This window comes from Dasypus novemcinctus, chromosome 10 (assembly GCF_030445035.2).
Source record: "Dasypus novemcinctus isolate mDasNov1 chromosome 10, mDasNov1.1.hap2, whole genome shotgun sequence".
Taxonomy (NCBI): Eukaryota; Metazoa; Chordata; class Mammalia; order Cingulata; family Dasypodidae; genus Dasypus; species Dasypus novemcinctus.
This window is the reverse complement of record NC_080682.1, coordinates 85,506,860-85,522,549: the sequence shown is the minus strand read 5'-3', so window position 1 is coordinate 85,522,549 and position 15,690 is coordinate 85,506,860. Positions and strand designations below refer to the sequence as shown.

The 15,690-nt window shown below is 43.6% G+C and overlaps 1 protein-coding gene across 3 annotated transcripts in view; it reads right to left on the bottom strand.

Annotated features, from left to right (window-relative positions):
- The window catches only part of DENND5A (DENN domain containing 5A), a 115,020-nt gene extending 112,695 nt beyond the window's left edge, over positions 1–2,325 (bottom strand). Inside the window, exon 1 of one of the 3 annotated variants that reach the window (XM_004470256.5) lies at positions 1,980–2,325. In XM_004470256.5, the coding sequence (XP_004470313.1) occupies positions 1,980–2,088 (109 nt within the window). In that variant the 5' untranslated portion in view covers positions 2,089–2,325. Of the gene's footprint in view, positions 1–1,583; positions 1,819–1,979 lie in introns of those variants that run through there. The other 2 variants (XM_004470253.4, XM_071218216.1) reach the window with 2 other exon arrangements.
- Between the last annotated feature and the right edge of the window lie 13,365 nt (positions 2,326–15,690).

The following is a 15,690-nucleotide window of genomic DNA, read 5'->3' as shown; positions in this document are numbered from 1 at the left end:
GAGAGAAAATATCATCTTTATACAGTTTATACCATTTGTCTCCCTTCCTTTATTCCCAATATGCTTTCACAGGGATAAATGTAAGCTTGCTTAAAAGCCAGATAACTAAGATATTCATTAAAAGAATTAACATTTTTGAGGGTTTACTTGGTAAGATGCTCTTTATTTACATTCTCTATTGTATAGATGAGAACCCTGGCAGAGTTATATAACTTGACCCCAGTCACAGAGATGGTTAATCATAGGGAGAAATTGTTTGACACCAAATCCAGGCTCTCACCAACACTTTCCACTTTCCTTCCTAAGCTTTATTATTTGCAAATCATTCTCTAGTTTCTAAAGCCAAATGTCTATACAATTAAACAGACACTCAAAAGCATAGCACAAAAATATTGGTTTATTCTACCACATTAAAATTTATTTTATTGGGGAAGACAGTTTTATTTTTACCCTTTCTCAAAATGTTAGTGTTCTCTAAAAACCAGTAAGATGCAGTTGAGTGTCAGAGAAGAGCAGTGGACCAAGAGTCAGGAAATTAACTAGCAAAATACAGGCCCTACCATCCTTTTTGAGCCTTATTTTCCTGAGTTCCATTTCAGTTCTAATACCTTGGCCAATGCTTTGAACTGAATTCCAGCAACTCCATCACAAAGCCAAGCATTTAATACATATGAAACATAGATGAAAAATTAACATCTGAATTATATGAATTTGAAGAACTAAAAAGTGAACTCAAAACAATAAAGTTGCATTGACGGAAGGCCTAGTATTAATTACATTATTGCTTCATGATTTTTTTCCTATACTGGTTACTAATTTTTTGGTATTGTTAAATTATCAATTTGTCATGCTCATTTAAAAGACAGTCTATTTTTGTTATCTGAAGGGCGTACCTAGTTTGTTTTTTCATTTTTAAAAAAATGAATTTTTCTGGTAACCAAAAAAAAAAAAAATGTCCTGTCAATTCTAAAGCAAAGCAAAATTAATCAAAAGAATAATCACTTTTAGGACAGATACTTCACAGTGAACACATCCTGACAGAAAAGTTGGAAGGAGTTTCCCTCATCAAATCAGAAAGGCTGCAACTTTCAATTATAACACAACAAACCTCAACTCTCAACAAAAACTTTTTCAAAACTGGTGGGACTGAAGGACTCCAATGACAGTGCTGTGGAATTCACAGGGATTTTACCATGCTGATGCCTTTCTGCAAATCGTGCTAAATCTGGTCAGGACACCGAGTTCACTTCCCCATTACTCCCTCTTTGAACTGTTACTTGAGAAATTATCACGACACAACCTAGGCTCCGATTACTTAGCACACTGCTTTTATTCACAAAATGGCCCTGGACTCATAAAGGATACAAATTACTATTAAAAAGGCTTGGGCCCCGGATACCAGCCATTTCTAGCGCCAAGGGAGTTCCCACTCTACTTGAAGCGGCCCGAGTTCACTTGATACTTCATTTTCCATTGTGATGGCCAGAACTGTAATCTGTAGGCGGCCCAGCCCAGGGCTGAATTATAACGGTTTTGAGGAACTGTTATCACAGGTTTTTTGGGAGGAAACCGGATAAACTCACCCAGCTTTCTGCGTTTTGTTGTTGTTTTAAAGTCCGGGTGGAACTTACTTTCACTAGGACGTGGGATCCTTCTCCCCTCCCTAATGTGTGGTCAAGGACAGGCTTCCCTTTATTTCACACTAAGTTACTCCACCAGACTGAGAATACACAACCCTCCCCTCTTCCTCGTCCCAGACGACGAGCCCACAGCGCAAAGGATCCCTCCCTCCCCGCTCAAGGCCCGCATTCATCTCCCTTCCCTCAGGCCAATGTCCCTCCCTTTTCCCTGCTCCCCACCCGGGTCCTTCGGAATGACCCCCGCCCGAGTCCCGGGACAAAGCGCGGGGGAGGGGGGTCTTCGGGGGTCTCCAGCGCTGCGGGTGCGGAGAAGCGGCCCCAGGCTCTGCGCGTACTCACCCGACAGCTCGTCCGGCTCCAGCCCAGTCTCAGTATCCAGCCCGCAGATGACAAAGTAGTCGGCGAAGCGACTGGGCGCCAAGCCCCCTCCGCCGCCGCCGCTGCTCATGGCGCCGGGGCCGAAACCGGCCGGGCAGTGCGGAGCTGCGCGGAGCCCCCGCGCCCGGGAGCCCGCCTGCCCTCAGGCCGCCCCTCCCGCCGCCGCTACCGCGGCTCGGGCCGCCGCCCCCGGCCCTTGCAGGGTCCCCGCGGCCGCCGCGCCTGCCGTAACGGGGCGGGGGGGCACACGGCCGCCCCGCGCCACATCCTGGACGCGTTCCCCTCCCCGCCGCCGCCGCCACCAGACGAAAGCGCTGTGGCCCGAGCGAGCCAGTAGAAGGGCTGAAAGCGCTGAGGAGCACCCCCACCGCGGGGCCCCACTCCCGCTGCGCCTGCGCAGGCGCCGTCGGGGAGGGGCGGGCGCCTAGCGGAAAGGATGACGTGATGCTCTGAGGGCCCGGCTGGCCGCAGTCTCACCCGCTGTCGCCGCAGCGCAACCTGCAGCTGCCTGGTTGCCAGCCGGCGCCAACCACGGAGCTACAACTCACCTTGGGAGGGCTGAGGAGATGCGGGATGAGTGGGCACGTCCCGCAGATTCTAACACTAGCTGTTGCTCCGCCCTACGCCATTACAAGAGGTCCTGAGATCTCTCGGTAGCCTGACCCTGTCAAGGGGCGCAGGACTGAGCTCAGAAGCCCACCCCATCATGCCGTCGGCCTACACTCCAGATAGCACTTTCTTCCTGCTTCAACTCTAAAACATCCGTGTCGGACCCCTTCCGCAACAGAGCTGAGGATGCCCAGGCTTTTGGTAATGGTGGGTCGGCTTGTCTGGTATTTAACCTTATTTCACAGATGGGTAAACTGAGGATCAGAGAGAAGCAAGAATTTCCCCCAAGGTGACATTGAGTTAAGAGACAAAGCCTGGACAGAATCCTGTCCCCCTTCCCCCACCTCCCCACGAGGCAGGCCTTTTCACTCGGCTCCTCTTTTCTCTCCCAAGACTTCAGAGGCCAGGCTCCTCTTTTCTCTCCCAAGACTTCAGAGGCCACCGCTGCTTGGGAACTTCCCTTCCACTTCGCGCCTTTGAGAATTCTCAAATCCACCCCTAGGCAGGTACTCCGGTAAGAAGGTTCGGAGGCAGAAGGAAACTTGCCGCCAGGTCCTTGTTCGAGACCCTCAGATTTTGTTTCTCACAGAAGCTAGACAGATGAGTCTTGGTTGAAACTGGAGACCAGAGACCAATAAGGCAATATAATATAGTGGTTACTAACATGTTTTCTAGAAACAATGCTTAGATTTGAATCCCAGCTTTTTATCATCTACTGTATGACTTTGGGTGAGTTACTTAATCTCCTAGTGCCAGCAGTCACAGTTTTTATGAAGATTACATAAGATAAAGGGACATATAGGTAAAGTGGTTAGAATAGTGCCTGGAACTTAGAAAGCATTCAATAAATATTTGAAATTATTATTAGTATTCTGGCAAAAGGTATGCTCAAAATCTGCTCTGGCAGGCTGCCCCTAAGGGTCCCAGAAGACAGCTGGCCTCCCCAAAGACTGTGCCTGGGCTCTCTCCTGGGTATTTCTCTCAAGTATTGGTTCCCATGGGGAGGGTGGCCTGGAGGTCACAAACAACGTCACTCAGAACCATAGCACCTGCTCCTCCCTGCACCTAGCCTGCCTTACCTGGTAGGAGAAAAGTAGGCAGAAGAAGGGGGAGCTTCCCAAAGTCCATTCAAGGTGATGCCTGATCCTATTGGGTGTGCTGGGGAGATAGTAAGTGAGGGCTCAGAAATGGTTACTGAGCACAGAAGGGGATGAGTCACTCCAGGCTGGAGTATGGTCATGGGTGGGTTTCCAGAAAGCTTCCAGAAGGATCTGAGTTTCAAAGGATGAACAGCAATTTCTTAGGTTAAAAAGAGAGGGGAAGATGTTTTAGGCAGCATGTATAAGAGGAAGATGACAGAATGGTACACTCAGAGAACAGCAAGTAACTCATTACGATGGGAGATAGAAACTAGGGAGGGAGGAAAGGGTCAGGGCAAGAAAGGCCTCAAATGCTGGGCTAACAAGTTTATCCTATAATGGGGGTTGGGAGTGGGAGGTGGAAGGGGGGGATGTAAATGAATGGATTTTAAGCCAAAGAGTGTCAAGATCTGATCCACATTTTAGAATGATCAATCTGGGTGTGATGTGGAGGAAGAGACTTGAAAATGGGATAACTGTTCTCAGCTTGAAAGTCAAGACATTTTTTTCCAATTTTCCAGGTGCTAGGAAATCTCTCAAACTGACTAAACTCATAACACACAAGTTAGAAACAAAAGAATGATTGTATTAATTTGCCCTGGGAAATGTAACTGCTCAGAGGCCCAGAATATTTAACTGTAAAGTGATCTTCTCAATAGGAAATACAATTGGCAGAATGATTGCTTCTTAGAGAGTCAGGGAAAAAGCAGAGCTGGATGCTTTTAAGAGACAGTGTTTAAATCCCTATTCCCACTCTTACTAGCTGTGTGAGCTGAGGCACATCAGTTAACTTCTCTGGAATGAGAATAATCATTCTTACCCTTCATAGAACTGCTTTGAAGATTCATAAATAAATATTTAATGAAAAAAGGGAATTTTAAATATCTGAGACATAATATGCTTTTTCTTTTTAAAGAGGTACCAAGAATTGAACCCAGGACCTTATACATGGGAGGCAGGCACTCAACCACCGAGCTAATACACCCTTAATAAATGACAATCTAGTGCAACCATTTCAGCATGAAGGATATGAGAAAGAAAGCTATGTGGATATCTGAGGGAAGATAATTCCAGGAAGGGCCTGAGACAGAAATGTACCTGGAAGGTTCCAGGGACAATAAGGAGGTTGGGGTGGCTGGATGGGGGTGGAGGTGGAGGACATAGTAAGATGGTAGAATATGTAGAGTTGGCTTGCATCCATCAAGGAATTATGCTGTCCCTTTTATAGTGTGTAGAGTTGTCCCTAGGAAACTGCTGCCTAGTCAAGGACAATTCCCAGCCCCACATGTATCCTGATGTGTTCAAGTCATTTCTTCCACCAGTGGAATGTGGACAGGAGTTGTGTGTCACTGTTAGATCAGGGCTTTTAAGAAGCAAATGGGACTTCTCCCTTTTCTGCCTTCCATCAGCTAGAAATAGAAGATTCTGATGTTCTAAGGACTAGCAAAACAGAAGACAGAAAGAGCCTGGATCTCTGAATCAAGCCATGGAGGAAAGAATCTAACTGACCAGTGGGCACTGGATTGTTTTGTGAAAAGAAATAAGTGCCAGTTGTGTTAAGCCACTGGTACTGTGGGATTTATTCGTTACAGAAGTTAGCATTACCATTATCAAAGTAGATGATGAGGGTTGTGACTAGATCATGGAGAACCTTGTAAGCACACGGTTATTATTTTTCCTTTGTCTCAAAATGAAGTGAGAAGTCATTAGAGAGTTTGAACCGAGCAGTGGCATGATCTGACATAGTTTAAAAGGATATGCGAGACATCATTTTAAGCACTTTTTTATATAACTCTTCCTAGATGTGCCCCGGAACTCCAGATTTGTATATGCAATTGATTTCTGATTTCTTTTCATCTCAATTTAGATATCTAAGGCATCTCAAAGTTAACATGTTCAAAAATAAATTTCTGATTCCTCACCCCACCCCCATTCCACCCTACCCTTCCGCCACCCTACAATTCTTCCCCTTCCACACGCTTTCCTAATTTCAGAAATGGCAAGTTCATTCTTTCACCTCAGGCCAAAAAACCTAGAGTCATTCTTTTTTTTTTTTTTAAAGATTTATTTATTTATTTATTTATTTATCTTCCCCCCCACCCCAGTTGTCTGTTCTCTGTGTCTATTTGCTGCGTCTTCTTTGTCCGCTTCTGTTATTGTCAGCGGCTTGGGAATCTGTGTTTCTTTTTGTTGCATCATTTTGCTGTCAGTTCTCCGTGTGTGCAGCACCATTCCTGGGCAGGCTGCAATTTTTTTCGCACTGGGCAGCTCTCCTTATACGCCGGAGACACCCCTGCAGGGCACTCTTTGCGAGCATCAGCACTGCGCATGGGCCAGCTGCACACGGGTCAAGGAGGCCCAGGGTTTGAACCGCGGACCTCCCATGTGGTAGGCAGATGGCCTAACCACTCTCTGGGCCAAGTCCGCAGCCTAGAGTCATCTTGATCTCTCTCTCTCTCTCTCTCCCTGTCTGTCTCTCTCTCCCTCTCTCTCTCTCTCTCTCATAGTCCACATCATATTATCAGAAACCCATTTGATTCTTAACATTCAGAAAAATGAGTAAAGCATAGTAAAGTGTTGTATAACTTTTAAACCCATTAAAATTATCTGGTTCAGAAAGTTTTTTAAAAAGGAAACAAAAAAGAACTACCGAAAGTGTGAAACATTCTGGTAACATGAAAACTAGAACAAAATCACTTAAAATGTTTTGAAAAATACTTTGTAGCTGTATCTTGTAGGTCAGCTCTACCCTTAACAAGTATTGCTGGAAAATCATATTGATGTATAGGAATATTGGAAAAACTGTCAATGTTGGGTTTTCTCTAGGTTCTTGGCTATGTTACATAAATGAATTTAAGTACATTCCAGTTTATTTAGGCCAGTAGTTTATTAAGAAAATGAGAGAAGAGAAATAAAATAACAGATTTTGAGTCCCAGGTATACTTGCAGGCTGGTCCAGGCCTAGAGAGGGAAAAGGGGCAAAAACAGGGTTGATTTACAGACTACAAATCCCCATTACAGATTACAAATCCCTAGGTCTACTTGCGTGCTGGTATAGGCAGGGAGAGAAAGGGCATAACAGGCCTAACAGATGATTTATCTTCTGAGCCTGCTTTTTAAACTGTTAATTACCCCACCCCTTGTTAATGTTCAGGGGAGGAGTCCCAGCTGTTTGCTGTTTTGATTGGTTATCCCATCTGTCAATTCCCCCAGGAGGCCCAATGGCAAGGCCCCTTGAGAACATGTGGGGCTTTTCCTTAATCCCAGAGGAAATCCTGTTCCAAATGGGGAATTCTCATGAGGTTCTTCTAGCAGCCATCTTGTGGGGGCTCCATGGCCAAGTGTTTTCTGCCAGGTCCCGGATTCGTCTTTTTATTCCCTAATCTAACCTGCCTCATTGTGAGAAAAACAAATTCATAGTAGATAAAATACGATGATATATGCATGTGAAAAATTCCTTATTTTTAATATAAACAAAAAAGTATACATTTTTTATTAATAAATCAGTTTTTCTTCACTTTTATATATTCTATAAATATTTAAAGAATATCAGTTTGAAGGGACATCAAATTACTAGCCTTTTTATTAGTCCCTCAAGTTTTGATTCTGCCCTGGGAGAATGGAGGAACTTTCAAGTCTATACTTAGTAAAAGCAACACCACAGTAGGAGGGAGGGAAGATATTATCACAATGGATCAGCCCAAGAGCAGAGGGAGTGAACCCCTAGAAAAGTTCCAAATAGATTCAAACCCTGCTTAGAAAACCAAAATGAGTTCATTGAGGTCAACTTGGATCAAAACTAACTGCAAGGGAAGCGGACTTGGCCCAATGGATAGGGCGTCCGCCTACCACGTGGGAGGTCCACAGTTCAAACCCGGTGCCTCCTTGATCCATGTGGAGCTGGCCCATGTGCAGTGCTGATGCGTGCAAGGAGTGTCGTGCCACGCAGGGGTGTCCCCCGAGTAGGGGAGCCCCACACACAAGGAGTGCGCCCTGTAAGGAGAGCTGCCCAGTGCGAAAGAAAATGCAGCTGGCCCAAGAATGGCTCTGCACACACAGAGAGCTGACACAGCAATTAACAGGGTCTTTGAGGATTAGTTAAAATGAGGCCAAAAGATTAGGGTGGGCCTTAATCCATTATGACTGGTGTCCTTATAAGAAGGGAATAATTGGACACAGCCAGATGAGGAGGAAATACCATGTAACAAGCCAGGCAGAGAAGGCCATGAATTGCCAGTAAACCATCAGAACCCAGAAGAGGCAAGGAAGGATTCTCTCTTACAGGTTCAAAAGGAAATAGGTCTTACTAACACCTTGATTTCAGATTTCCAGCCTCCAAAACTGTAAGACAATAAATTTTTGTTGTTTTAAGCCACCCAGTTGTGGTACTTTGTTTTGGCAACCCTAGAAAACTAAGACAAATATTATGCAGCTCTACAACAAAAGAAAAAGAGAGGCTCATTGTGTACTGATATGGAAAAATAAGATATTGTTAATGAAAGAGCAAGGTATAAAACAGTGTATGCAATATGTTACCATCTGTGTGAAAAAAACAGAAAATCAAAGAATTTATATACTTATAGTATATGCAAAGACTATTTTTTAAAAGATAAACAAGACATTGTTAAAATTAGTGATTCTAGGGAAGAAAACAGAGGCTGCATTCAGGAATAGAAGGGAAATGATTCATCATATATTGGTTTGTTTTTGAGTTTTGAAGCATAAGGATGTACTATCTATTAAAAAAATAAATACTATTAAAAAGAAAAAAAGAAAACAACAACACCCCAGTCCCTTCCTCCAGTCTCCCCTACTCACACTGCAAGATTAATCTGCCAGTCATACAGCTCTGCTCTTGCTTCATCCTGCCAGTCAGAATCCTTGGTAGGGTACAAACTCCTTCTAGTGTGCCTGCTAAGCTTCTCTATGATCCAGGGTAAACCTACCCATCCTATCATCCATTCTTCCATTACTCCCCATCACATTATTTAAGTCCAGTCACTACTGTCCCAGTGGTCCCCAACACCTTGCTCCTCATGACACAAATCCCCCAAATTGGTTGAAAATCAGACATCACTCTTCAGCCACTATAACCAACAGCAACAAAGAAGGCCCAAGAAAAGACAGCATCTGATGCCTCGCGGCATGGGGAAGTATGAAGTTGAGCAACGGGAGGAGCAAATTGCTGATAATGACCCCCAGTGAGGCAACTTTACCAAAGTAATGTGTAAGCATGTATATATCTATATGCATATTAGTGTATACTTATTTATATGTGAGTGAGCTTTCTTGTATAGTGGTGATCATGCATATAAATGTATTTATATATATTAGATGTATGTTTGTGTATTTGCATATGTAAGTAAGTGTATTGTGCATTTTGTTTAAGTCTGTGTGTGTGTGTATGTGTGTATCTGAGGAGACTGAAGTAGGACCAGGTGGCTAGACCAGGGAAGAAGAGGGACTCTTCAAGCTCTCTATAAAGCCCTGGACTTACTCAGCTGATGTTCTCCTCCCTTCCTCTCTCCTCCTCCTATCTCTTTAGGTTGAGAGACTTTTGAGCCTGGGTTAATGGCCTCATACATGTTGCACCCAGGCCTCTCTCTTAGACTGTGAACACAATGAACTCGCTATTCCCATCAGCCTGAGGTCCAAAGCTTCTTGGGAGAGGCCTAATGTTCTAGTGATGGGAAATGAAAAAGTCCATGGACCAGATACAAAATAAAGATATATTTAGTGAAGCTGAGCTCTCAAAGATTTTGGGGGGGTGATGGAATTGTTATATACCTTTTTGCTGGTGGTAGTTATATGGTGAATTTTACTGTATTTAAACATGTACTTTAATAAAAACTGGACATATATCCAGGGTACCTAAAAATGTTTGGATATTTTCATAGTGGTTACAATTAAAAACAACAACTGAGGGAGTGCTGAGTTCCTAGCCAGGGGAGCTCTATCACAGTCCCTAAAGGAACAGCAACAGTCCCCCAAGTGCAATGGCAAAGACCAAAAAAGAAGGAAGGTCCAACAATGAGCCCTTGATACTAATGACTATGCTTGTAAGCCTGTGCACCTGAAATAAGAACAAGGCCTAGAGCTGCAGGGTGCCTAAGAGTTACCTCTTGAGAGCCTCCATGTTGCTCAAATGTGGCCAGTCTCGAAGCCAAACTCAGCATGTAAATGTGTTGCCTTCCCCCCAGCGTGGGACATGACTCCTGGGGATGAGCCCCCCTGGCACCAAGGGATTACTACCAAGTACCAGATGATGATGTAACTAGAAAATGACCTTGAATAAAAGGGTCAACTCAGACCAGCAGAATATCTCAGTCTACAGATAATACCAGGAGATAAAAATGCTTTTTGACTTGAATAAAAGGGGGAAATGGAAAGGACTAATGAGTTTATATGGCTATGAGTCTCCAAAAAGAGCCAGGAGGTTATCAGAGGGGTTGCCCTTATGCACACCTGAGCAGAGTCCCAGAGACAGATAAAAGTAGATGCGACCCCAGGTATTAGTTCTTCTGAGGGCTGCAGAGACCCACAGGTTCTATGGTCATGGCAGATAGAGTTCAGTGCCATGTCAGTTGGCCCCACTTTGGAGTTTGTGTTTCTGTGTGATGGAGCTGGACTCAGACGTGATCTTTGTCCACAAGCCTCTCCTGTTACTTTTTCCAGAACTGTAGTTGGTGCTGGGGTTTAATATATACCTAGGGGACCTGACTCTCTGGACTGACCATGTGATATCCAGGCCCTGGGCCTCAACAGACTTGCAGCTCCTACACTCTGGTTTATTGGACTTACCCCACTCAGCTATCATGGAGGTGAAGAAGGTCAACCACCACACCAGGGAGCCAAACGTACCTACAACTGAAAGCAAGAGAATTGCATCCAGCATCCATGTGGAATCTAAGCCCTCCCTTGATATAGATGTGGAGTGGACATGGTCATTCTAGGGTCCACAGGATGGAGGAATAGAGAATAGATTAGAGTGGACTTACAGATATTCTATTCATGAATTATTGTGATTAATAATTGGAGAAAATGTGGCATTGGTGTGGAGAAAATGGCCATGGTGGCTGCTGGGGTAGGGAGTGGGAGGAAGAGATGTGATGTGGGGGCATTTTTGGGGGTTGGAGTTGCCCTGGGTGGTGCTGCAGGGACAGTTACCAGACATTGTATGTCCTCCCATGGCCCACTGGGTGGACTGTGGGAGAGTGTGGGCTATGGTGTGGATCATTGACCATGAGGTGCAGCGGTGCTCAGAGAGTTATTCACCAAATGCAGTGAATGTCTCATGATCATGGAGGAGGTTATTGTTATGGGCAGAGGAGTGGGGTGAGGAGGGTAGGGGGTATATGAGGACCTCATATTTTTTTAATGTAAAATTTAAAAAAAATAAAGAGAAAAAAAAAACTGGAAACTTACCTATAAGATTGACAACTGAATATGTTTAGATTTTTTCTAATGAGTAAAAACAAAAACATACAGATTCATATTACCAATTTTTGGGTTGTATCAATCTGCTTTACAAAGGTATAGCAGGGAGGCAGATGTGGCTCAAGTGATGGGGATTCTGCCTGCCATGTGAGAGGACCTGGGTTTGATCCCTGGGGCCTCCTCATGAAAAAGAAGAAGAGAAAGCATGCCTACGTGGCAAGCCAGTGCCCATGTGCTGAGCCAGTGCCCCCATGATGAGCCAGTGCCCGTGCAAGTGAGTCACACAGCAGGATGATGACACAATGAAAGAAGAGACAAAGGGGAAAGTCAAGGTGAGGCAGTAGAAACCAGGAACTGAGGTGGTACAGCTGCAGGGAACCTCTCTCCACATCATAGTTCCCCAGGGTCAAACGCCAGTGAGCCCTAGAGGAGAAAAAGTGAAAAAGAGAAGAAAGGAAGAAATAGATAAAGAAAATCACACAGTGAATGGACACGGTCATCAAAAACAGCAGAGCAAGGGGAAGGGGGTGGAAATAAATAAAATAAATCTTTTCTAAAAAAAGGTATGGCAGGGGGGAGTGGATGTGGCTCAAGCAATTGAGCACCCACCTCCCACATGGGAGGTCCCGGGTTAAGTTCCTGATGCCTCCAAAAGAAAAAACAAACAGAAAGCAAACATACAATGAACAAACACAAACGAACAGGGAGTGAATGTTGCTCAAGCAGCTGAGTGCCCATCTCTCACATGGGAGGTCCCAGGTTCAATTTCTGGGGCCTCCTAAAGAAAACAGTCAATGAGCAAAAACTATTAAAAAAACATTAAATTACTTAAAATGTGTGAATTTATAAGGTTTGTGAACTAATGTCAATAAAATTATTAAGGAAAAAAAAGGTAGTGGATGTAGCTCAGTGGCTGAGCACCTGCTTCCCACGTATGAGATTTGGGGTTCAATTTCTGGTACCTCCTAAAAAAAAAATAAGGTAAGGCAGAAAGAGAAGAAACATACAAAAGTTATTTTAAGAGATAAATTAATAATATTGAATTATCGAAAATGATTAAATTTATGGCAATGAATATCACAATTGAAACAGCATAACAAGATTTTAACAAGTAAAGAATTAATGGTAATTAAAATAAACCTATTTTCTAAAGTTCAGAGGATTATGACCTATATTTCATTTGGGGAACAATTTGTGTATATTCATCTAGGAGATACCCCGCCTTTGAGAGTACAGTTTAATATTGTATATATGCTACCACAAAAACAAAAAAAAATTAAGTACAATTTAATCTACTTTGTTGAAAAAGAAGATATGTTATTGGGTTACTAGTAAGTATTAGTTTAAAAATGTATTAATACTTGTTTTTAAATGTAATATATTCACAATATCCAATAATCTTTTGCAAAATGTTAAGGAAATTTATTTTCTATGATAATGTGAAGTTTCATGAAATTTTAAGAAGATGAAGAGGAGGAGGATAGGAAAGAGGAACAGGAAGTGGCAGCAGCAGCCCTGCCTCTGGAGACTGAGCAAGAACACTGGCTCAGGAGCCTGGAAACCCAAGTTACAACACTAACTCTGCAGTTTACTCAGATGATGTGACCTTGGGAATGTCCCTTGCCCTTTCTAGTCTTTGGCTTACCCTCTTCTATGAAGTGGCCTCCATCTGTGGTTTCCAATATATGCATATTTGAGAATACTTTTATTGCTTTCCCACCCCAGGGACTCCATGATTAGAAAGGTTTTGTTTCTGAAGCAAAAGGCATTTATAAATTAGTTATCTAATTTTTTATCAGTCTGATGCTCAGACCTTTTAATTAACGTAAAATAAAGTGACTACAAAAAGTTAATATAATTTCAGTCAAGAGGGAAAAAAAGTATTTTTTTGTTCATCTGTTTAGGCTTTTCTTAGATAAAAATATGATTTCTATCCACGAGGCTTTGTGAAATATTGCAACTATATACGAGCCCCACCACCACAGTCCTCATGGGCTGCCAGATACAAGGCAATGTGTGGTGGGGAAATAGTTTTTCGATTCCAACTGACTGCCTCTGAGGCTGGGAATCAGGGGACTACCCCTTGTCCTGCCACCTCAATTTCTGCCTGCTGCCTACTAGGTTTGCTAAGAGCAGTTTATGACTTACCAGCACTTGTACCTCCAGGTCCCAGGAGCCCCAAGGGTGACAGGCAGGACTGCTGCTCACATTTGTACAGACTGAGCATTGTCATGAGACATCAACACTGTAGTCATTAATTATATAGTGATTATGACAGTTTTCCAACAGATGGCAATGAAGTAACTAGCGAAAAAGATACCTCTTTCAAGCTCACCCACAGTAACTATATGAGCTAACAGTGGGCCTGGCCCCTTTCCTATATGGCACTTTGACTACATTTCTCTACATTACCCTAGATGGTAAACAGCAGGACACAGGAAGAATCTCTCAGAACTGGAGAGTCAACATCAATTGTGTTCTCTCTCTTTTCACACGGCTTCTTTCTGTGCCTCTGCTTCATTCTTCTCCCTCACCTTCTATCCTTACTCGTTGTTTTGACTATTCTATAATGGATATGGTTGGTTGACACTCAACATCCTTTCCCACCTCCTTCTATTATACCCAGGGTCGGGTTTCAGGACATTCTATCAGTGCAAATGGCCCCATACTTGGTTTAATGCTCTACTGTCACTGTCCTGAAATTCTTAATAATTTTTTCTTTGACTCTGTGTTTGGTAAGTGAAGTCAAATGGGATAAAGGAGCATGTGAGTGAGTGGAAGACATATGAGCAATGTACATGTCCACCATTCCTTGCTGCCATATTCCCTTATAGTGTTGTGAATACTCTATGAGCAGAGAATTCCAATACACCTGTAACACATGGGAGTTCAGCAAAATTCAAAGCCAATACAACGTAAGTGTGTTGACTACACTGAACAAGCAGGGGCACTGACAATCCCAACAGGTTTTGCTTTCCTTTCAAACCAAAACTTGCTTCTAACATAACAAAAGCAATAGGCGTTCTAAAAAATACAAACTACCAAGGAACCTATCACATCATTTCTTGTTTTTGTGACTTCCTAGCATTAGCCAATCATTTACTGAAAATGATGTCAAAGAAGGAAAGACTGGCCAACACATAGTTCCTTTTTCTTTCAGTCCTTCCGTATTTCTCAGTAAGTTGAATATAGAGTGTTGGTAGAATGTACACATATCAAGAGGTGAAATAAAGAGAGTTGTTACTTTTCGCAGCATTTCAACTGCTCTTGTAAGAATGAAATACATATTCATGTAAAAGCTACAAAATAAAATTATGTAATTTTGGTGATTCGCATACAAATTAAATGCTTTTAAAACTGACATTACATAATACAAAGATGAGCATAAAATTCAAGCTAATAATTTAAAATTTTTAATATTTCTTTACTTAAAAACACCATGGGGAGAAGCAGACTTGGCCCAGTGGTTAGGGCATCCATCTACCACATGGGAGGTCCGCGGTTCAAACCCCGGGCCTCCTTGACCCATGTGCAGCTGGCCCGTGCGCAGTGCTGATGCACACAAGGAAAGCTGCCACGCAGGGGTGTCCCCTGCATAGGGGAACCCCACGCGCAAGGAGTGCACCCCGTAACGAGAGCTGCCTAGTGTGAAAGTACAGCCTGCCAGGAATGGCACTGCACACACGGAGAGCTGACATAAGATGACACAACAAAAAGAAACACAGATTCCCATGCTGCTGACAACAACAGAAGCAGACAAAGAAAAACATGCAGCAAACAGACACAGAGAACAGACAACTGGGGGGGCGGGGCAGGGGAGAGAAACAAAAAAAAAAAAAATAAATCTTTAAAAAAAAACACCATGGGGATGGAAGTGGCTGTGGCTCAATCATTTGGGCTTCCGTCTACCATATGGGAGGCCCTGGGGTTTGCGTCCTGGGGCCTCCTTGTGAAAGCAGGCTCATCAAGTGCGGTGGAGTACCACCTGGCCCACAAAGTGCCAGGAAGTGCCACCTGCCACCTGGTCTGCAAAGTGCGGCAGAGTGCTGCCCAGCCCGCAAGACAGGAACTTTGCTGATGAGAGGGAAAGTTAATGAGGCCCCAACCATCTGGTATTGCATGAAGAAACCGGGATAAAGAGCCTGAAGTCTCCAGAAGATGGGAGAGCAGGTAGTGGGAATGTGGGTGAGGTATAGCTGGAAAACAGGAGGCATGGCCAGCGATGTGCACAGCCGTCGGGGAGGAGAAGTTGGGCCTAGAACTTTTCTATTTAGTGGCGAAAGATTCAATCTGAGGCTTATTAAGATTTTGAGCAAAGTGGGTGGGGCTCAACATTTTCAACTTCCTACTTTGAAAGAGAAGTGCTGTTGAAAAAGCTCTGAATGTGAAGTCTAGAGATCTGAGTTTGGACAAACAGGGCACATACCAGTCAGGGATCAATGTTGTCTAAGAAAATACTTAAATATTTCATTGTGTTTTTTTTTTAA